This window comes from Pelodiscus sinensis, chromosome 15, assembly GCF_052426305.1.
Source record: "Pelodiscus sinensis isolate ZL-2025 chromosome 15, ASM5242630v1, whole genome shotgun sequence".
NCBI lineage: Eukaryota > Metazoa > Chordata > Testudines > Trionychidae > Pelodiscus > Pelodiscus sinensis.
In genome coordinates, this window is record NC_143066.1 from 8,229,559 (window position 1) to 8,252,307 (window position 22,749).

General features: G+C 44.2%; 1 protein-coding gene across 5 annotated transcripts in view; it reads left to right on the top strand.

The window, feature by feature from the left end:
* The window catches only part of LOC149523542 (uncharacterized), a 929,974-nt gene that overhangs the window by 12,148 nt on the left and 895,077 nt on the right, over positions 1-22,749 (top strand). For 2 of the 5 annotated variants that reach the window (XM_089782251.1, XM_089782250.1), the window contains one exon: positions 17,978-18,051. The exons of the other annotated variants lie outside the window; for them this stretch is intronic. In XM_089782251.1, the coding sequence (XP_089638377.1) occupies positions 17,993-18,051 (59 nt within the window). In that variant the 5' untranslated portion in view covers positions 17,978-17,992. The remainder of the gene's footprint in view (positions 1-17,977; positions 18,052-22,749) is intronic. 5 annotated transcript variants of the gene reach the window in all.

Genomic DNA, 22,749 nt, shown 5'->3' on the forward strand with positions numbered 1-22,749 from the left:
CCACTTTCCTTGAGAGGCTAATTATTCCAGTCTAATAGAGCTCACTGATAAACTATCTGATCTAAAGTCTGACTCCATTAATTGTATTAATATTGTACCATGAAGTCCTCAAGAAATCTTCTCCCTTCTCAGTGTTACAGCCTCCACATAGTTGTAGGTTATCATTCCCCTGTCAGTTACTATTTAATCAAGGTATTAATCATAATCTGTTATTGCAGTTTCTTCTAAAGAAATCTCTCCAGCCTAATTCTAGTCTAAGTATTTGTGCTTATTAACCAAAGTGCATCTTCTGTATGAAGGGCTAGGGCTTTTGCAAAATAAAGATGCTGCAAATCAGAATGTGCTCTCTACAGTATCCACACATTCCTATTCTTAGGCCAACCTGAGGATTGGTAGAGTCATCTTGTTACCTGACAGTTCATACACCATCTCCTTTTTGTCTTACTGTAATAAACTCAATAGGTTAGTGCTTAACTTCATGCATTAGGTAGATCTGTGACATCTCACATTATTCTTAATGAAGCATCTGTGTAAGTCATTGTAGGATCAGCTGCTAAGTCTTAGTTTGGTGATACTTCTAGCTAAAAGGGAAGTAGGCGTTCCAGATTTTCACTCTGGGGACACAGTGATGTGGAAGGGAACATCCCACTATGGAATTTTTCTGTCTTGTTCCAAAAGAACCAAACTAAACTGCCCAATTAAGCCACACTCTGAGCCCCTCAAAGGATTGCCTATCTCTCCGCAAGTTTGTTTATCTCAGTTTGCAAATTCCTAGACCAGTGTTTGGAAGGAATAACAGGTTATCTTTGCCATTTAGTAGAACACATTTGACTTGGGGTTCTAGTCCTGTTAATGGCATTAACTTTGCCCATGGCATTGGGGAAGCACTTGAAATTAATGGGATCTGAAGGTATTTGGTATCTTTAAAACTCAGGCAATTAAAATATCTCCTTGCTAACTCATCAGGAGAGATCATCGGGGAGCCTGTTATGGTGCTCCAGCCCCCTGCTATCCCACTGCAGGGCTGAAGCACACAAAATCGATGAGGCTGGACCCTGCCTCCCCAGGTTCTGGTGGGCATAGGGAATGTGGGGGAGCGTTTTTCTCCTCTTTTTGGGGCCATGTCAGTAAGGGGGTGTGGTGGATGTTTTTTTTTGCTTCTTCCGGGTGTACAGCCCCTAGACAATTTTTTTTTTTTTGTGGGTCAGCGGCCTCTGACCCAAAAAACCATTCCCCACTCCTCATGTAAGCCATTGCTCATCTTGGAGAAATTTAACTACCATCTGGTGGTTAAGAGGGAGTTAAGAACATTTTTTAAGACAAGAGGCCAGCTCACCAAATAAGAAGTTTTTGTTGGAATATGTGTATCTCTCCGATGTAAGGATTGTTTGCTCATCTTTGTGGTGCACCCTAACCTGAAGATCAGGAGCAACCTTTTTTTAAAGTTAATGGAGTTATTCTTTTTTTTTTTTGCCCTGTGAATTGAGATATGTAGCCACAAGTCTGCTCTATGCTATAACAGTCCCATGGCCAAAGGATGAACTCAGATGAGCTACCTGGCCAATAAAACTGCACATGCACTAACCAAGTATGGTTGATGATGGATGCTAATGACCTAACAGACTGTCTAAAGCAGAATTATTAGCTGTAATACCAACATTAACAATAATGGTTCTACATTGGGGTCCTTTCAGGAAGTCCCATTGCTACACTAAAGGGATTCATTTGTCACACATGATATTGGTGTTGTAGTTCAGGCTCTGAATTGGGCTTTCCAGGTCAAACAGAAAAGCAATCAGAGAGAATTTTTTCAAACAAGCTAGAAACCCTTTTTACATCTTGTTTCTTGTCAAGAAATAATCACTTAAATAGCTAATCCTGAGAGAACCGAGTTTACAAATCCCAGAGCTCAGGTTCTCCCCCTCCCACCCGATCCCCCCCTGAAGGATTAATTGATAGCTTGCTGAGAAGAACAATAATATGATGGTTGCCATTGTGGCATGGTAATCAACTACCACAGCCAGCATGATGCGGTGTAATGAAACCCAACAATAGAAGGTAATATTTCCAGAGCTTGCCTTTGCAAAGTGTACAGCTGTGAACCTCCCTATCACAGGGGAATTAGAAATGAAGCGTCTATTTAATATAACCTTTTCCCTTGCAGTTGTGGCCTTGAATAGGTCAAGTATGCACACATTTCTAGACTTAGAATTATAGAAAACTAGAACTGGAAGGGACCTCAAGAGGTCATCAAGTCCAGTCCCCTGCCCTCGTGGCAGGACTAAGCACCATCTAAACCGTCCCTGATAGAGGTCTGTCTAATCTGCTCTTGAATATCTTCAGTGATAGCGTTTCCACCACCTCCTTAGGCAACCTATTCCAGTGTTTAACTACCCTTACAGTTAGGAAGTTTGTCCTAATGTCCAACCTAAACCTTCCTATCTTTAGGGTTAACAGGAACAAGGAGCTAACTTCCAGTTCTGGGGAAAGCTGATAGAGGGAAACAGGTTCTATAGCTCACTCATGCCAGCAGACCTTTTTAATATGGTGACTGACTTAACGTAAGGTGTAGCTCAAATAAAAAATCATTTTTATTTCCTTCCACAGATCCTTTGTCCTGCTCTGTATACAGCAGGAAGTGATAGCAAAAATGGGAAAACCCATTCCATACATTTCATAACTTTGGGCTTCAGAAGTCAGTCTCCATTAGAAGTTCTGATGGTCAGGCAAGGGGGAATTTCAATATCAACTGAACTGCCTAATACATGCAAAATACTTTCCAGAAAGACACTATTATCAATGGCCATCACTCATGTCTTAAGAAATGTTCTTAATTAACTCTCTCTTAACTCATCTGGTGGTGGCTAAAGTTCTCCAGTATGGGCAAAGCTTGCTGTAGTTATCCATAAAGAGGTTCATGTTGATCAGTATCTAAACTTACCTGCTGTAGTGGATAGAATGCTAGACTAGGTGTCCGAAGACTGATAGTTGCATCATAAAGGTACAGTCTGTTCTTGGCTATGACACTACTCAGATATCACCTTTCTGTGACTGCGTATCCCTACTTATAAGATGAAGATAATGATGCCCACAAAGTGAATTTCAGACCAATGGATGAAAAGCAGTATGTGATATGAAACTGGGGTTGAGGATACAGAAAAAGAACACCACATACTAGAAGACATGATAGAAAGACTAGTTCTGGAGGAATGGATTGTAGTATCACTTAGTTTTCCTCTGGGAGAACATTTACACGAGACTACTCCCTACAATAACAAGTTAAGGTCTTGCTGTCATTTCTTATCACAGTGGGCCAGACCCTCAAAGGGTATAAATCTGTCTCCTTCCATTGAAATCAGTCTGGGTATGTCTAGAGTACATGCCTCTGCTGACAGAGGCATGTAAAATAGGCTACCCGACATAGTCAATGAAGCGGGGATTTAAATATCCCCGGCTTCATTGAAATAAAAATGGCTGCCGCGCTGTTCCGGCTCAGCTGATTGTCGGCACAGCACGGCAGTCAAGACGCAGATCAGTCAACAGGGGAAGTCTTTGTCGACCACTCCCTTATGCCTTGTGAAACGAGGTTTACAGGAGCAGTTGACAAAGGCTTCCCCTGTCGACCGATCCACGTCTTGACTGCCACGCTGTGCCGACGATCAGCTGAGCTGGCACAGCACGGTGGCCATTTTTATTTTAATGAAGCCGGGGATATTTACATCCCTGCTTCATTGACTATGTCGGGTAGCCTATTTTACATGGCTCTGTCGGCAGAGGCATGTAGTCTAGACATACCCCCTCTGAGGACATGGCCCTTGGATTTCAGTAGGACTGCATGAGGCACTCCCCTTTGTGAGTAAGTGTGGTGGAATCAGTGTTACTCTATTGTGTGTTGATATGTATGCAGAGAAGACATTGATGTGGATTATTGTTGCCCAAAACAACATAAGGCTGTGTTAGTGCTAAGTCTTTTGCAGCCAAATGGCTGTCCCCTCAGAACTTCACACATAAGCCTGGGTTAGCTAGCTGTTCAGGGAACAATCAGCCATGCATTCCCAAATGCTGTACACATGCTATCGCAGTCTCTTTTTTTTGTGAAAGCAGCTTCTCCCTACAGCTTCAAATGGAGGGTGGTTTCTGTGACATTTAATGACTTGCCTGTGTACTTTGAATCATAAAGGTTCAGCTGTTTAAACAGGGGCAGATGACTGTTTTGCGGGGCCCCAGGCAGCGTAACTCCGTGGGGCCTCCCCTTTGCCACGGCACATGCGCGGTGGTGCCACGGCGCATGCGCGGGGCTTTTTTAAGCACGGGGCCCGGGGCGGCCACCCCGTTTGCCCTGCCCTATATCTGCCCCGTGTTTAAATTATGGCAGCGAGTTACTAAAAAAAGGGAGAGCTTCTAAATACATGGGTAGTGAGCATGTATCTAGAATGAAGTAGACCAGTACAATTTATGATTAAAATGTGTTCATTTTGTCCTCCAGATGTGACATGAGGGTCACGTGGTTGAGTTGGTGGTTCAGGTTTTGATGAGGGATGTTTATAGTCACCTGTGAAATGCAGAACTTCTGGTTACATGGTATTGTGAAGATGTCATTGGATGACTGGCTTCTGTGGCCTACGGCCAGGTTATGCACCCCTTGGTGTCCATGACAATTCTTCAACGGGAGAGGGTGCGGTCCAAGAACCTCGCACTGCAAAACGATACCAGGAACTAAACAAGCATATGTTCTTCCTTTATTCTCCTGACAGAATAAATCAAACCCTCAGAATGGATGCTGAAATGCTCAGTATATAAATATGAATCCCCAGCAGAGCAGTGTTATAAGATTTAATTGGAGAGATCCCAATATCTTCCCCAGGGAAATAAAAAAGAATTTTAGCTTTTTATTTTTTCAAAATCTATAGCTTTGTATTTTCAATGGAAAAAACTATAAAGTTTTCTGAAAACCATTCTTAGTATTTTTAAACAAAGATTTCAATTAAGAATCTTAGAAAAATAAGATGAAAATAAGTTTTTTTTAGATGGAAACTCAAAAACGTAAATTCTTGATTTTCTTGTTTTGGACAAAATCTGGAAATGTTAAATCAAAACAAATTTCATTTTCACTGAAAAGCAGTCTTTCAGTGGAAACATTTTGATTAATTTATTTTCAGACAAATATATTGAGGTTTGCTCTCCAGATTATACAATGGCCATAATACTGAAATGCTGTATGTGATGTGAGGATGGAGAAGAGAAAACATTTTTGTAGTTTCAGGTCATCTGTTTTGAGAGAGATAAATTAGTAACCATGTGGTGAAATATTGCTGTTGCGCTTTGGGATGTGGACAGCATGGATGCCACTGAAGGACTGCAAAAACAGCAGAGTCCAGTAGCAACTTAAAGTTGAGTAATTTTATTAAGGTATAAGCTTTGTGAGTTAAGATGCAGTGATCAGATGGTATAGATACAGAGATGAGTGTTATATCACTATTAATGTAATCAGGGTGGATTCCTCTCACACCTGGCTGGTGAGCTCCCTTCACCAGTCATATGTGAGAGGCCAGCACAGAATGCAAGCACTTTCCCCTCACTCCCTTAGCGTTCAGGGAACAGGATGAACAGCTAGCTGCATCCCGGAGCGCATGGCTGCTGCCCCCTCTATGTGCCCGAAATGGTGCTGTGTTAGTCGGTATCTGCAAACAGAGTCCTGTGGCATCTTAGGGTACGTCTGACACAGCAGCACTATTTTGGAATAACTAACTTTATTCCTGAATAACCAAGAACATGTCTACATTACAAACATGTATTCCGAAATAATGTCGAGCTGGAGAACTTCTTACTCCAACTCCTGGTAACTCCTGTTTCACGAGGAGTAGGGGAAGTTGAAGGACTAGTGTTCTTCCTTTAACTTCCTGCTGTGTAGACAGCGCCTAAAGTTGAGTTAAGCTATTTCGACTTCAGCCACCCAATTGATGTAGAAATTGCGTAGCTTAATTCTACTTTAGCCCTGCTGTGATGTACCCTTAGAACCGTGGTCCCCAACACGGTGCCCGCGGGCGCCATGGCGCCCGCGGGGGCATTTCAATGCGCCCGCCAGGTGCTCGGGGCTGACCTTGCCCTGGGCACTTGGTGCACGGGCGCTTGCGGGGGGAGCGCGCTTGGCGGGGGGAGCGCCGGGCGTGCGGCACTTGGCGGGAGGGGGCGGGGGGGAGCGCCGGCCCCGGGCGCGCGGCACTCGGCGGGAGGGGGGGGAGCGCTGGCCCCGGGCGCACGGCACTCGGCGGGGGGGGGGGGGGAGTGCCGGCCCCAGGCGCGCGGTTAGGTGGGCCCCGCCCCCGAGCGCGCAAGTGTCCCCGCCCCCTGGCGCCCGGTGGGCAAACGGCCACGCCCCCTGGCGCCCGACAACCTCAAAAGGTTGGGGACCACTGCCTTAGAGACTAACAGATTTATTAGGGCATAAGCTTTTGTGGGTAAAACTCACTTCATCAGATGAATTGGAGTGGAAATTACAGAGGCAGGGGTGTGTGTATATATAAGAAAAGAAGGAAGTTACTTATCAAGTGTAGGGACAGTGTCAATAAGGCCAGTTAAGTCAGGGTGGATGTGGCTCATTCATAGCAGTTCATGAGCTAGTGTGAATACCAAGACAGGAAATCACCAATTTAAATCCTTATCAGTCTTAATTTGATTATATTGAATTTTCAAATAAAATTGCAGCTCAGCAGTTTTACGTTGCAGTCTGGTTTGGTTTTGTTGTTTTTTTGCTTAAGGATGGCAACTTTCAAGTCTGTAACTGTGTATCCTGGGAGGTTAAAATGTTCTCCTGCTGGTTTCTGTAAGTTACCAACTATACCACTATAAATTCTGGCTGGGATTTTCCAAAGCACTCAGCTGTGATGTCTCTCTTCTCCCTTTGAAGTTATTAGTAAAGTAACCCATGACTTTCAGTGGGAACTGCATTGGGCCAATACTAAATGCCCTGGAAAAATCCCAACGTGAGTGACTGCAGTCAGAAGTGAAACAGTAGAATATGTAGATATACAACAGGTCACTTTGATTATGCTAGCTCAAATAACAATATGAGGGATGCTGCTCCCAGGATCCTGGCTGTCCATTCAAGTGGCCTATGCTGCCACATTATTTGCTCTAGGTAACTTAGGTATGTCTAGATATGCTGCAGTGTACACCTTGGACTGCATGTGCAGACATGCTTAGTTTCATAGCTTTTTGCAGTTGTGTTTTATAGCTGGATAAGCGCAGGCAGGGGCTAAGTGAGATGCCAAGGTCACTTGGGGGGAGAGGGAGAGGAAAGCTGAGGTCATTTCTCTTAGTTCTGTGCTACCCCTCCTGCTCTCTTATTTTGTCTCTGTTCTCCATGTAGACAAGATGGCTGTGAACTGTTGTGTAACACATTTCTGGTACCTCTGTTGTTGAGAATGGATGGCCAATCCCAGACCACCAGGGATAGTCCCATAAATCCACAGGACAATAGATGTTCACTATGTTAAAAAAAAATCAAAATCACTACGAATGAAACAAGAACAACCAACACCCCACTGCTGGCTGCAAATCACTGAAGTCAGCTTAAGCAAACATGCAGCATTTCCCTGGCTCGGAGATCCCTGAAATAAATCAGTTACACTATTTTATGACACCCACTGTTATAGCCCCTGGAGCAGCAATCAAAAAGCTGGGATTAAATCTCATTTTGTGAATAGATGACAGACACAATATGAAGTGTTTTTATTACAGGCAGAATTGGAACACTCCTATCCCAAGTTGTGACTGTTTCTAGACGCAGGCTTTCGCTGCGGGCAGGTCAACACTAACAGCTGCAGTTGATCTAATCTACGTGACTTCAGCTATGCAAATAGTGTAGTTGAAGTCAGTCTTCTTACCACGGCACCTTGTGTGCAGTAAAGTTGGTGGGGGCTGCTCTTCTGTTGATGCCGGCTACTCTTCTTGTCCAGATGGATTGCTGGGAAAGCGCTCAGAAATTGATTTATTGCATCTAAGCAGACAATATAAATTGATAGCCGATGGATTGATCGCTGCAGCGTAGCTCACCAGCCTAGTGGAGACAAGCCCCGAATAACCTTGACCACCACCAGATAGGGCCTCATTTAGTGGTCCTTGCAGTCCAAGTGATTGTGCTATTGGAGCTTGGAAGGAAAAAGAAAAGTCAGAGGTGCCCTGGTGGAGAACCTCCCCTTAATTTCAGGTGATGTCCCTGCTGGGAAGTGTCAACTGTTCCTTTACCCTGCTGCACAAGGGAGGAGTGATTATCTGTATTGATCTGGGGCAGGGGCAGGGAACCTTTTTTGGGGCCAGGGGCCAATGAGTTGGGGGCCGTACACAAGTGAGAAGTAAAAAAGCAAAACCCCTCACTGAGGAGAAAGACACTCCCCACATTCCCCTCCCTCTCCAGAGCCTAGCAGGGCCCAGCCTAATACATTGTGTGTGGGGCAGTGGAAGGGCTGGAGTGCCAGTGCAGGCTCCCCAATGCTGGGGGTGGGCCCTGAGCTTTGGCGGCCAGATCCAGGCAAGCCGAGGGCCTCATCCGGCCCCTGGGCCTGAGGTTCCCTACCTCTGATCTATGCCATGGGCTGAGCAATGCAAGAGAGGAAGTCAAGGAGCAGGCAAGCCTGGGGAAAAGACTTGGGTAGAATTTTGTTTGGCCTTTCAAGTTGTAGTGAACAGACTCAAACCCCAGGAGGGCAATAAGGTCTGAGCCAGTTCATCTTGTGTTGACTGCATTTGAAGTAGAGAAGGGAAAGTTATCTGCTTGCAGCTGTGGAAATAAGCCTACTGCTCTGTTACAACTACAGGCAGTCCCCGGGTTACGTACAAGATAGGTTTGTTCTTAAGTTGAATTTGTATGCAAGTCGGAACTGGTACATATTGTAGGGGAAACTCTAGCCAAACATTTCTCCAGAGCTCAGTTTTATTCTGCCACACCTCACTTCCCTCAGTATTTTATTCTCAAGCTGAGGTGTCTGCTGAGAAAAGCCGCTCCGCGTCTCCCTGGTCTGCTGGGGCGTGGAAGGGGGGGCGCTAGCTTCGTGTCTCCCTGGTCTGCTGCGGGGAAGAAGCTAGTGCGGGGTTGCCTCACCCCGTTTGTAAGTAGGGATCCGATGTAAATCGGATCCATGTAACCCGGGGACTGCCTGTATTGTCAGGAAAACCAGTTCTCTCATCTGAAAGTATCTTACCAATAATTGCTATTTTATGTACTTCTATATGTGGCACTGGTCTTCACTCGCCAATTAGCCTATCAATAATTGAAATATTTATATAGATGGTTGGCGGTAGAAGTACAACAGATTCTCTGCATTTTTAACACAATAGTTGGCTTTTATTCCTTTATTATCTAGCTTCCAGCCATGAAGACAAAGTTCACTCGCCCTCCCTCATACCATGAAAGCAAGTACATGAAAGCAAGAAAAGTCAGGGTGAATGTGCCCATTCTGCCATTGACTCACAGGGCCAAATGCAGCAGAGGGATAAGATAAAACATCTCCATTGAAGTTCAGTGGTACCTGCTTACTTCAGGTTAGAATTTGGCCTGATGGGCATGGCTCTTACTGCAAATCCAATCATAAGTCACTGCAAGATGATAGCATCTGCTGACCAAGCACGGCGCAGTGTGTGGGGGTGGGAACAGATCATCTTTTGCTCCCCTTAAGTCAGACCCTTCCCATTACTCAAATGCGGCAGTTTGTACCGTGATAAATTTAGCTCTTGAAAAGCTCGCTGAGGGGAAACTGTGTTCCTCAATCTATGAATCGGCAGGACACGTGCAAGCCGAAAGTGGAAACCAAGAGGCTGGCTGAAGTTAGAAAAGTAAGCACTTTCCGAAAGAGCTGGTGCAGCAGAACACCGCAGAAGCAAGGTACCGCTTCACTGAAACCATTTTTGTGAGCCTTTCCCCTGATTCTGTTTGTTTACTGCTTATGAAAAGCAATTTATAATTGTCATGGACACATTGATTTAGCAACACCTGTGGCCGAAGGGCACATCATGACAGCAAAACTAAATGGAACTAATTTAACTTAAAGCATACACCAAAGCAGTATGCTCTGCAGTCACTGAACAGGCGTTTCCAGTACAGTGAAACCCAAGTATTCGGTCTCCTTCATCATAGTCAGCAACTCAAGGATCTGACTGACTACCCAGTATTTGAAACGAAAATGAGGTGGGGTAGAATTACCGGCCCTGGAGGAGGTTATACCTCTTTCTGGAGACTGCTATGCTCTTCCTATCAAATGTGGCCTGAACTCTTTCTCCAAAAGATAATTCGAACAGTTTTGCCTTTATAATGCATTGCCCAGTATAAACTGGCATATCTCTTCAGTGTTCACCCATGCAGGGATGCTGCAGGATTCCATGCAAAGATTTCCTCCTCTGCTTTTCTCCCCCTGAAACACCTTCCTTGCAAATTGCTCATTACTATTGCTGCTGGGTTTACACTGAAGCATAACTTGAAATAAGATACGCAATTTGAGCTACACACATTGCGTTATCTTATTTTGATATAGCTCGTTTTGACAGTTGGCGCTATTTACACAGCACCAAATTTTGAAATAAAGCGCTATTCCGAAACGTCCCGTATTCCTTGTAGAATGAGGTTTATAGGGATGTCGGAATAGCAAGCTTGAAATAATGGGCTTGCTGTGAAGACGTGGGATAGCTATTTCGGGATACTTTGGTATCCTGAAATAGCGTCGCCATAGTTAGAAACAGGCCCAGCGAAAAGAGCTGGCTTTGGTCTCGCCTGCTCAAATGACGATGCCAGTGAAGCTGTGAGCACAGGCTAACCATGCTGGTATGTACCCCTTGTCTTGGGCACACTTGTATTATTGCAGGTTCGTTAGTGTTGGCATTCTGTGGGCAGTGCAGATGTACTCTGAGAACATTTTGCTCCAGTCCTTTCTAAAAATTTGTTCTAGGAAGCAGGCGCAGAAGCCTCTCCAGCTGACGGCAGTTAGTGATTATGGGAACCAGATTCTTGAGAAACTGCTTTCTATAAGCTATTTAGGGCTTTAAAATTCAAGGGTAAGCTAGTTGGATGCCCAAATGCCATTGAAAGGCAACTGGAGTAGAGGCTTAAGCGAACTGTGCCTTTCAAAATCTCCCCTTGCACAAACGATGTGGTAACTAAGCATCCACTGAAGCAAATGGGAGTTTTGCCACTGGTACTTGAGGAGTTATGACTTGACCCTCTATGTATATTATGCAATGCGTGTATATATTACATACTTTTATAAACATGCCACAGAATATAGGGCCTGAGTCTCTTCTCTCTGACAGAGGTGTAAATAAGGTGTGACTTGAATAGTCAGGTGTAACGCCAATTAGGAAATCGGCTGTCTGGTCCCAACTTTGTGACTAACTTGATTCTGCTCCATAATGGAAAAGGCTTTGACATTTTGGGAGCGTGGCACCAAGAGACGTGCACCCCATTATTCATGTTATGAGATCATGACTCCATTGTGCTAAGTGTTGTACTTCTAGGTACTGTCGGTAGTCAGAACTGCCAGTGGGGGGGGGCAAACTAACTGCCCTATGGCCCATTGATTCAAAAGTGTCCAGGGCTCCCAGCCAGAGCCCTGAACCCTTTAAATTGCCTCTGGAACCCCAGGTGGCGTGCTCTGGGATGTGCTAAGAGCTAGCCGGGGAGTGGGGGCACACAGTGCTAAGGCAAGAGCAGGGCTGTCTAAGGCAACCCTCCACCCCCCTAAGCAACACAGTGAGAGGGATTGGGGGGGCGGGTCTGGAGTAGAAGGACAGCAGGTGTTGCCCTCTGCCATGTGGGTGGCTGGAAATGGAATGGCCCAGCAGCCTGCGTCACCCCGCTGTGCTGCCCTCTCCCTGGCCCACTGTGCCCTGCTTCTCTGCGGCAAGGAGGGGGAACCGGAGTGCCCTGGGGCTGGTGCACTCTGCTTCTTGCCGCCACAGGGAAGCTGAGAGCAGCAGGCTGGGAGAGGGCAGTGCTGGGCTGCTATGGCTCCCGCTGCCCATGTGGTGAGTGGTGGGGGTTGATCTCTGCTGTCACCCTGCATCAAGCCCCCATAAGACCCTAGGTCCTTCCTTCCCTAGGACAGTTGGAGCGACCACTGCAGGGGCGTAAAAAGCAAATGTCCTCTTCCCCCCCCCCCCCCCTTGGCACCCAAGGGATGCAGCCTCAGGGACTGGTGGGGGGCTGTTTTGGGTGACATCAGTGGTTGGCCCCCACCGCACTTCCCACAGCAGCTGGAGCCGTGGGGAAGCAAAGCACAGTGGAGCAAGTACACTCCATAAGTGAGCTCAGCTTCCCCATAGTTCCTGCCACCGCGGGGAGTGTGGAGGGTTTCCAGTAATCCCTGAGGCCACATCCCTCAGGGAACATGGTGCCATGAGGGGGAAAAGGTGGGGGCAATGGCGGGAAGGGGGATTCAGATTGGGGGATGAGACAGGACAGGCAGCCCTCTCCCACCTGGGCCCACCAGGACTCCTGGGCCAGATTACAAAACTGCTCTGTGGATGACTCAGGCTGGGGGTTTGAGACCCCTGAGATGGGGAGGGAGCGGCATGGTTCAGGCAGCAGTAAGGGCTGCCCCTTCCAGGAGTGCAGAGCCATCCCCCACCTTGTGCAGGGGCCCAGCAATTCTGTCAGCGCCCCCGTATGTAGTCTCTACCCTGAAATGCTTACGGTCTAAACAAACAAGACAGAAACAAGGAAAAATGTGGGTTTTTAAAAAAATTATAAATAGGTGAATTTCTTTCCACAACATTTGTTTGGTTAAAAACAGATTTGGCAATGTCGTTTTTTCTGTGTAGTTAGTTCAGTTTTGCCAAAATCTGTTTTTGAAAAAAACTGTTTAAAAAAAAAATTAATTTTGACATTTCCTAAATGAAAGTTTCAACTTTTTGGTTTGAAATGACCGTTTACAATTTTGTTTTAGGTTTTTGTTTTTTAAAAATCAAATACTTAAAGGCATATAAATATCTTCTTACAATTGTCAGAAAATTTAGTTCAGTCAGAAAGAGGCTAAGGAACCAAAACATCCATTACTTAGCCAGCCGAATTTGTTATATATTTATGGTACAGATAAGGAACTGAGGCTACGTCTAGACTGCAGGCTTCTTGTGCAAGAAGTTTTTGTCAGAAGAGATCGTCCACAAAAACTTCTGCTCAATAGCGTGTCCACACTGCAAAAAAGCATCGAAAAAGCGACGTGCTTTTGCAAAAGACTGTATGGATGCTCTCTCACAAGTAAGCTCTGATTGCTATGCACAGAATAGCCACCAGGGCACTTATGCTTTTTCCTCTTTCATCTTTTTGTGCAAAAAATCCCTCTTCCCTATCCACACACACCTTTCTATGAAAGAGCTCTTTTGCAAAAAGGCGTTCTTCCTCGTAGAGGAATACCTATGCTGGAAAAACCCCTCTGTTCTTTAAAAAAAAATTTCTTTTGCACAAAAACATGCCTGAAGTGTAGATGCTTCACGAGGGGTTTTTTTTTTTTTTTAAATGTCCGTTTTTCTGGGAAAAAAAACCCTCTGTAGTGTAGACATAGCTTGAGTTCCTGAGAACCAATTTACCTGAGACAGTGCAAGAAGCTTGAGACAAATGGAAGAAAAAATAATTTGAGTTTGCATTCAAAGCCTCAACACCTTCATTCTAAGACACTCACAGTCTCTTCCTTATTCGTAATCTGAGGAGATCAGAGTCAAGATATCGAGAACTAGTTAGTTGTAATTTTTTCTAAATCTTCACTTGCGCTTTGCTTCTCAACCAAGTCTTCAGCTGGCTGGAAATCTCTTGAAGTACTTTTCAGTAATGTTTCTTTGTTTCTGGCCTTGTGGTGTTGTCTTGTGAATAAAAGGGATGGGCCAAAGTTATCTCTGCTATAACTCTGGTCATGTCAATGGGACTACACCAGCCTTGAGGTCAGTTCTATAACTAGAATTCACCTTCCCTGCATCTCATTGTGTGTAGAGTTGCCAGATGGTTTAACCAAAAATACCGACACCACCGCTCAAAAAAAACCAAAACAAAACAAAAAAAACAACCGGGGAAAAAATTCTGTGGAGGAGGAAAAAAAAGGGGAGACCAAAGTTGTTGAGCAAACCCCCCCCCAAAACAAAAAGGACCCTGAGAGTTGCTAAGCAAAAAAAATTAAAAAAATAAAAAGCGTGGCCCCTTTAAAAAGGGCTTTTGAGGCTTTTTGACCCTAACAGGCTGCCGGCGGCTATCTGCCATCTTGTCTCCCTGTGGAACCCAGTAAGCACCTGGGATTTTCGCCTCCTGGCCAGGAGAAAGTTAGAAAATACCAGACATTTTAGGTGTCTGGTATTTTCTGAATTTTTTTACCGGACTGTCCGGGTCAATACTGGACACCTGACAACCCTAGGTGTGTGCGTATGTGTCTTAGATCACCACATCGAAACCTCCGATCCAGTTGCTTGTCTCATTGCAGGGTCAGCCAGGGATCCACGTCGGTGTCCATTAAAGTTTTGAGCTATCTTTTTTTCATAATTTCAGGTTCCATCACCGTCCGTCAGATCCTCAGCTGATGCAAATTGCGATAGTGCCGTGGATGTTGCTTACAGCCACTGAAGATCATGCCCTTGAGCTGAATAAGGCATCTGGGAGACTAATCTATGACACCGATGCTTTCTTTTCTGTAACTTGTTGGTGTGCTCCCTCCCAAAACATTTGTGGTTCATCACTGTCTCTGCCCTTCTTGAGACAGATTTTTAACCTTTTCAGAAGCGGTTCCCTGTGCTGTAACTTGTGTGACTTCTCTATCAATGAATCATTAGAGTAGCATAACATTGCTGCCTTTCCTGAAGCCCCTCTCCTGTAAATGAAGTATACTTCCTTTCCTTTATCTTCCAGACCCGCAATGGTACGGTGGTTTCCATTCACTGTCTAAGCAGAACAAATACGGCACACTTACAATTGGTTCCATTTCATAGATAATGTTAGACTGATTTATTCAAATCAATTCATGTTAGCAACCGTAAAAGTGAGCATGAGAGCTTATAATTCTATTTCTTAGGAAAATACATGCTGACAGTTTAGAGCATTAGTTGATTAAAGGTAAGCCATTACACGGTGCAAAGACCCACAGTGCGAAAGGGGAAAGGAGCATTAGAATTGAAATGTCTTTCCTTTCCTCTGCCGCCCCCCATCTGTCTTTAAAGATATTTATTTCACCTTGGCTACTTTTTTAAAACATAAAATACCAGTAAAATAAGGGATACTAAGAATGAGCAATGGACGCGTAAAAGGATCAAGAGTATTTTTTATCTGCAATACTAGATTCATGCGAAAGCGGACGCGAACAGTAATACGTTAACCTTTTCTCCTACCCTGGAGTAGGATTTAAACACTAACCCTTTACACCATCCTATCTAATGGAAGGAGGAAGCAGACTAGGAGCGTGGCTCTAGCTCTTGTATTTTATTATTTTTAATCGGGGTGAAAAATGCTTGATCCCTTGTTTTGTGCACTTCTGCAGTACTGGAAGAAATTGTTTATCCAGTGCCCTAGGCATCCCAGATGCATGCTGTGCAGCTGCGTAGATTGATAGCCAACAGAATGGAACCGCCACCAAACACACAGTCCCTCTCTTCCCCCTCCCTGGCCCTACTTCTGCATCTAACCCTGGAGGTCAGCTTCTTTCTGCATCACAACCAAGGCAAGGATCTAGACTGCCACGTGCAGTCAACACGTGGCTTTGTCAACAGTTTGGCCACTCTGGATGCACAGCCCTTGAGGAGGACAGTCTGGGAGAGATGAAAAAGGCAGGAGGCTTATCTAATAAGGCTCACTGCGTCTTGGCTGCTCTTGGGTGTATTTATTTTTTCTCCTTATGGTGAGAAGGTTGCATCCTTCTCTTGAGGATGTGAGCATTGGCCTAGTAATTCACGCCACTGTCCCCTCCAGATGGGGTTACTCCAGTCCACTCTGCTGAAGACCTCTGAAATGCCAGCAAGTTAAGCTGCTTATTTAGTGCTGTTTCCACAGAAGTTTCACCTTTGGCCTGTAGACTGTGCTGGCTTCCTTGTCCTTTCCGGTTGAAATTTACAAAGAGGCTTTGTTAATTTCAACACTATCGTGGTGCCTATAGGAGCCCTGACGGAGATCAGGGTCTCATTGTGCTGGCTGTTTTAAAGAAATGTTACGTGTGCGGTGGCAGAGGGTGGGGAGGTAAGCAAGTGGCAAGGGGAAGAAAGAGCAGAGCAGGGAGAACAGTAGGCTGAGGTTGGGGAGGGTAGCAACAATGGCAGGAATAGATTGAAGAATGTTCAGAGTTCGCTGACGTTGATGTCCAAACATCTGTGCAACAGTGACTTTTGTCTCTTCCTGCTTCTGAATCTCCGCCCCCTCCTCCCAGCTGCAAAACTAGATTCTTGTATGAGACTTGAAGAGAGGCGAGGCTGTCAGGTCATAATGCTCTGGATGAGGGGCTCTCCCCAAATGAGGGGCTCTCCCCATTTCCCTGCCCTTCCTTTAGTGCTGTTGTAGATACCACAGAGACAACTTTTCTGGTTTTGCTTGATGCTGTCAGTCCAGATTTGCTAGGATTTGCTTCGCTCTCCCCATTGGCAAGGCATTTTCAATAGTCAGGAAATTGTCGCCTCTCAGGGTTCGTCTACACTGTGGCGCTAGCTCAAAATAAGCTACGCAATTTGAGCTATGCGAATTGCGTAGCTTATTTCGAGAGAGCACCACATTTCAAAATAGACTATCTACACAGACCGCTATTCCGACAAGTCCCTTAATCCTTGTGGATTGAAGTTTACTGGGATATCAGACTAGAATGCCTGTTATTTCAAATGTATTTTGAAATAACGGGTGTGCTGTAAAGAGCCAGAAAATGCTATTTTAGGATACCAGACGTATCCCGAAATAGCGCCGCAGTGTGGACGTACCCTCAGTGTCCCAGCGGAAGGTAAATTGGTGGATCTTCAAATTGCAAGTCCTATCTAGCTTTTCTAGGCTCTGAGTGATGGGGTGGATTGAGAGATTTGTCTGGAATGAAGAGTGTGTGTGGGAGTTTTCTAAACTCTGATTGTGTATTGTAGCAGGTGGTCTCTTCTGTGTGTGTGCCTAGAAGAGTCAACAAATTAAGAAAAAAAATGTAAACCGTAATCCCTTTAACGAGACTTTCACACGTTTCCAGCAACAATGAGGATAGTTTCCAGTGCAGTGACATTAGGATCTGTTCCTGCTCTATCAAGAAGGATGAGGCACCTGGGAGGATGAAATAGCAAAAAGAATTTGCTTACTGAGGGCTCTGTAGAGCCGTTTGTCAAACTGTTTTTGAGTTGCCAGTTACTTTTCTTACCATCCTTTTTGCTTTACAGTTGTTCGTGGATGCACTAGAGAGTTTGGGACGTAACTCAGAGCTGTAAAATGGATTTTGGTGCAAAGATTCATGAGAACAGAACAAATCAGAGCCTCCAAAGTCTGAGCTCCTTCAGACAAGTACCTTAGTAATACAAATAAGTTTATTTCAATGTGTGGCAGCTGTTGCTGCCACAAGTTCTGAAGCGTGGCGCTAGCATGAAATCTAATGATAAATGAAATTTCAAGATCTGGGACTGCCAGTACATTATTAGGGCTCAGACACAGATGGCAGGATATGAGAGGGCGGAGGACATATGGCCAGGAGTACAGAGTAGCAAAACAAAGCCAAAAAGACTTTGGGTACATCGCAGAGGATTTGAACCTTAATCTTGGGCAAAAAGATCATTTGTGCATTTGCTTATGCACTGTTCTCCTGAGCTCCTTCCTATGAAGGAGCCAGACAAGCTATTGCATATGGTTAATACTCACTAAGTAGAGTTTCAGCAAGCCAGCCTTTCTCCTGGTCACTGTTGCTGCAATTTCTCCCAGCTGCAGCTGATCCAAGACTTTCAGATCATGGCCAAGTGGAGGAAATTGCCACAGGAAAAAGTCACTTCTCAGCATTTTTTTAACCTGTCGTTGCAGTTATCCTGAAACATAATGAAGAAGCAGAGCATGAGGCCTGTACTGCAGAGAAGGGGCAGTCTTTGGTACAAGAGGTAACTAGCTACAAGGTCAGAATGTGGAAGAAAGACATTGCGAACATCAATAAAACCTCCGCGATCTGTGATGATTCAGATTTTTACAGTTTTTTGGTGCTTAAGCAGTGCTGTGTAAGGCCTGGCCAGGCTGCTCCACAGTTAACTGGTTCAACATAGTGTTTAACTGGTTAACGTCTTAAACAGTTTATATCCCTAAAAGCCACACTCCTCAATGACTCAGTTAAGCCAGCCAACCAACCGCAGTGTAGACAGTGCGAGGTCAGTGGGAAAATTCCCCCCGTTATCCTAGCTGCCACCTCTCAGGGAGTTGGGTTATTTATGCCACTGGGAATTGTCCTGTTGGTGTAGGTACCCTCTTCCCTGTAGCTCTGCAGTGACGCAGCCTTGCTGCTGTGCTTTAAGTGTCAACAACTCCTGGGTTGTCTGGTTTGTAAATATTTCCTTCTCGGACGGAGGTCCAAGTTCTCTGCTGATCTTCTGAGAAGCAGCTCAAAGAGTGAACCGATCTTGGCACCTTCCAAATTCTAGATGACATGGCGGGGGAGGGGTCAAGACTGTCTCCAGAGTAATTTTAGAGCAGCTGGAGGCTGACACTCCAGAGTGCTATTTTCATGTCTAGATGTGATGGGAAGTTAACCCTTTGAGCTCTAGTAGCTCAACAGGCTTTTGGTTGCCAGAAACCACCTTGTGTCTGCTTCTGAGATCTGCAGGAGGCATTGTGGCCAGCAAAAGCCACATCACCTCCACCCAACTCTAAAGACTCAATTTTAGCAATATTAAATTAAAAGTGAACCTTTTTAAAGAAGCTTTGTTGGTTTGTAAAATATGAATGGATGCCTTTCTAAGTCTTGGAGCAGATCAGGAGGATTGTAAATTAGTTCATTAGAACTAATAATATTGTTTTCCTGTGTAATGAAGATACCATGTAGCACATGCTTTGAAATGAGCACGCATCGTATATTGCCACACCTTTGGCCTGGCTTGCGCAACAGTGAAAATGAATTTTTACACGAATTGCCCTGAGCAGCTACCACGTTACAGATCTCAGGCTTCGTGGCTAATTATGTTAAATTATAGTCATGCTGCCTGCAGCGTTCCCTGTAAGCTGAGCGCTTGAGCAGCCATCCAGGAGAGATTCAGATGCTACCCAACTGATTAGCAGAGTGCCCATGGTATCCACAGCATGCAGCATGTGTTTCTACTGGTGGTGCACCTCCACACATACAGCAGTGCACATAACACAATTTATTCTACACATGGATGGCAAAAATTAGAAGGAGCATTGGCTGCCTGGATTTGGGCACTGTGGAGGAAATGTACCTCTGCAAAGAAACCCAGCACACCCCTGTGCTGCATTTAAGTCCCAGAAAACAGGATTGAAGTCCTTATGTTGGGCAAATAAGGAATTTATTAGGTTTGATGGCAGTTCTGAAAAGCCGGGGGAGAAAGATCTTTTAGGTCTAATGACCTGTGCAGCTCAAAGCAAAAACCCAAATACTGGGTCAGGCATTTTAAAAACATATTGTTAGTAAAGTAAAGGAAACTTTTAAACAAGATTATTTTGAACACAATTTGAAATCTTTTGTTTTGAAAATGTCAGAATGATATTTTTTTTTCCCCTACACTGTTTGAAACTGACACAAATTCCCATAACGTTTTGATGTAATTGAATCTGCATTTTTTTTTTTTTTTGCTTGGTGGATGTGTGTATGTGGTGAGAGTGGGGATGTCAGACATAACGTTTTGCCAGTTCTAGTTGAATAAACCCAATGCTGACCTATAGCAAATGAGAACATGAGAGTCTATCTGGCCCAGTATCCTGGGCTTGCTGTATAGCCTCTGATGAATTTGTTTAAACCCTTATGCTACAGGTGGATCTAAATGTCTTCCTATTTTAGGATAGTTTTAATATGAACCTCATAGCTCAGCCCTATGGCCAGAACAATTCAAAGTGGTCTACGACAGTAGAACACTATCCCATATAAATGCTCAGTAACAGAATACTCACAAATCTCTTTGCTATTTATTACATACTTGAACTGATCTGATTTCTGCTACTTTGAATAGGCAAAAAAACCCGAGAAGTCCTGTGCCGCCTATGGCCAGAACAATTCAAAGTGGTCTACGACAGTAGAACACTATCCCATATAAATGCTCAGTAACAGAATACTCACAAATCTCTTTGCTATTTATTACATACTTGAACTGATCTGATTTCTGCTACTCTGAATAGGCAAAAAAACCCGAGAAGTCCTGTGCCACCTTATAGACAATCAGATTTATTGGAGCATAAGCTTTCATGGGCAAAAACCCACTGCATCTGATGAAGTTGGTCTTTGCCCACGAAAGCTTATGCTCCAATAAATCTGTTAGTCTATAAAGTGCCACAGGACTTCTTGTTGTTTTTGCAGATTCAGACTAACATGGCTACCCCTCTGATACGCTGAATAAGGCTTCTCTAAGAACATGCTTAAGCATGTGCTTAAGTTTATGCTTATAATTAGGTAAATTTCTGAGTAAGGGGCCTTAGACAGTAAGGGTGAGTCTACACAGCACCCTTAGTTTGAAATATGCTACTGAATTTGAGCTACTCAAATTGTGTAGCTTATTTTGAGTCCATTTCTAAATAGCTTATTTCATAATTTGTCTATACAGCGCCAAATTTCAAAATAAATTGCTATTCTGAAATATCCCTTAATCCTCACAGAATGAGGTTCACGGGGATGTTGGAATAGCATTGTCAAGATGCGGAATAGCTATTTCAGAAATAGCATGACAGTGTAGAGATGTACCCTAATGTGGCAAGAGAAGCAATAACCTATCAATAGTTTACTATAATGTATAGACTTGAAAGTTTTGCAACTGAAAATGCAAGCAGAATTTTCCCCAAAGGGCACAAGAACAGACAATAAAGTGCTATATTATAAATGCTTATCCAATTTACAGGATATAGTCAAATTATCTAGGAGCACAGCCCAGTAAGAAAGACTGGACTTAAAATATGTGCATCTGTGCCAAAAAGAGCTTCAAAGTTTCCTCTGGTCTGTATAAACATGGAATTCTATTTGCTTAAATTCTTCCCTGCTGGCAGTGAACAGCTACAGGTTTCTGAATGAATAAGTGAAGTTTTAAGTCCTAAGGGAACCATCATTAATAGTCGTGAGCCATTAAAACAACAAATACTTGTTACCTTGCAAGGAAAGTTCGTCTTTCTTGTTGATGGGTTTTTTGTTGTGGGAATAGATGCAAGACCACCTTCCCTTTCCCACCAAGCTCATGCCCATGCAGAAGTTGCTGAATTATTTGGCTATTTTAAATACTCTTTCAGAAGAGGGAGAGCTGTTAATTTTGTTTTGGGTGGTTTTACCACTGTGGTGGTTTCCTGAAACAATCATCCCTTGGACTTTTTTTTAATAATAAAAATTAAAAAATGACAGCTGGGGAAATATAGACCTAAAAGCAAGATTCTACTTTGCGGTACAGTGGTGTAAATCTGGAGAAATTCTACTGTATAGGAGGCCCCTGACTTGAAACCCCCCGAGTTCCGACTCCCCTGCACTTACAACCATTTTTGTAAGTGCGGAAGGGGCCGGAAACCCTTGACTTATGTCCTCGCCCTGCACTTACGACAGTGCACGGTGCCTATTGTAAATGTGGGTTCGAGTTACGATGCCCCCGACCTGCGACGCTTCCCCCGGAACCAATCGTGTTGCAAATCGGGGGTCTCTTGTGTTTTTAAATATATATTAGTGTAACAGATTTTTTGGCTTGTGATCTTTTAATATAAAAGCCACTTTACAGATAAGAATTTGTATTTCCTCTAAAAGCAGAGGCTGATATTATTGTAGTTAGGTGGGCATTTGACATCTGAATCCTGTAGGAGGTTTTGATTACCAATTCCCATTTAACATTGAAACCTTTAGATTGCTTTGAAAATCTCAGCCGGAAGGCCAGTGTACCATTCCTATAGTCTTAGCTAGTCATTGTCCACCTTTAATGGATGCTTTGATAAACCTACTAAAAGAAAGTTGCTTGATAGACCACTGTCCAAGATGGAGACAGTATATTCCACAGACATTGTTTTCTTAATGTGGCTGGACAATTGAAAAGACCACAATTACTTTCCACCATTCAATTTGCAACTACATTCAGTACCCAGACAAGTAATTTAGACACATTTGAACCTCTCTAGTCCGGCACCCTAGGTACCTGACTGGCTAAATGAGAGAATTTGCCAAACCATGGGAGATCAATATTGTCTAGCAGCATTACCAACACTTCCACTGCTTACTGGGCTCTGAAGACATTTAAGGGTAAATCAGAGCTAAATTGCAGTATGAAACGCTGAGAGCCAGGACTGGTGGCTCTAAATAAAACCTTCGGGGACCACAGAAAACTTGGCCACACCCCTAAGTGGACATCTGGCTAACTAAAATCATGCTGCTCCATGGATGTTGCCGGAACAGAGAGGTTCAAACAATATTTAAACAAACCACCCCAGAATTGGTTAGAAACACTAATATAGCACTGGAAAATAAAACAGGAATAATCTAACTCAAGACGGTATGATTTGAAAGGGGGATTTCTCATGGTACAGCTAAGGGCAGAGAAATGCCACCATTGTAATGGCATGGTAGCAGGAATATTAAAAAGTAGCCGAAGGTTCAGAGAAATGCAGGCTACTAGGGATAGGTA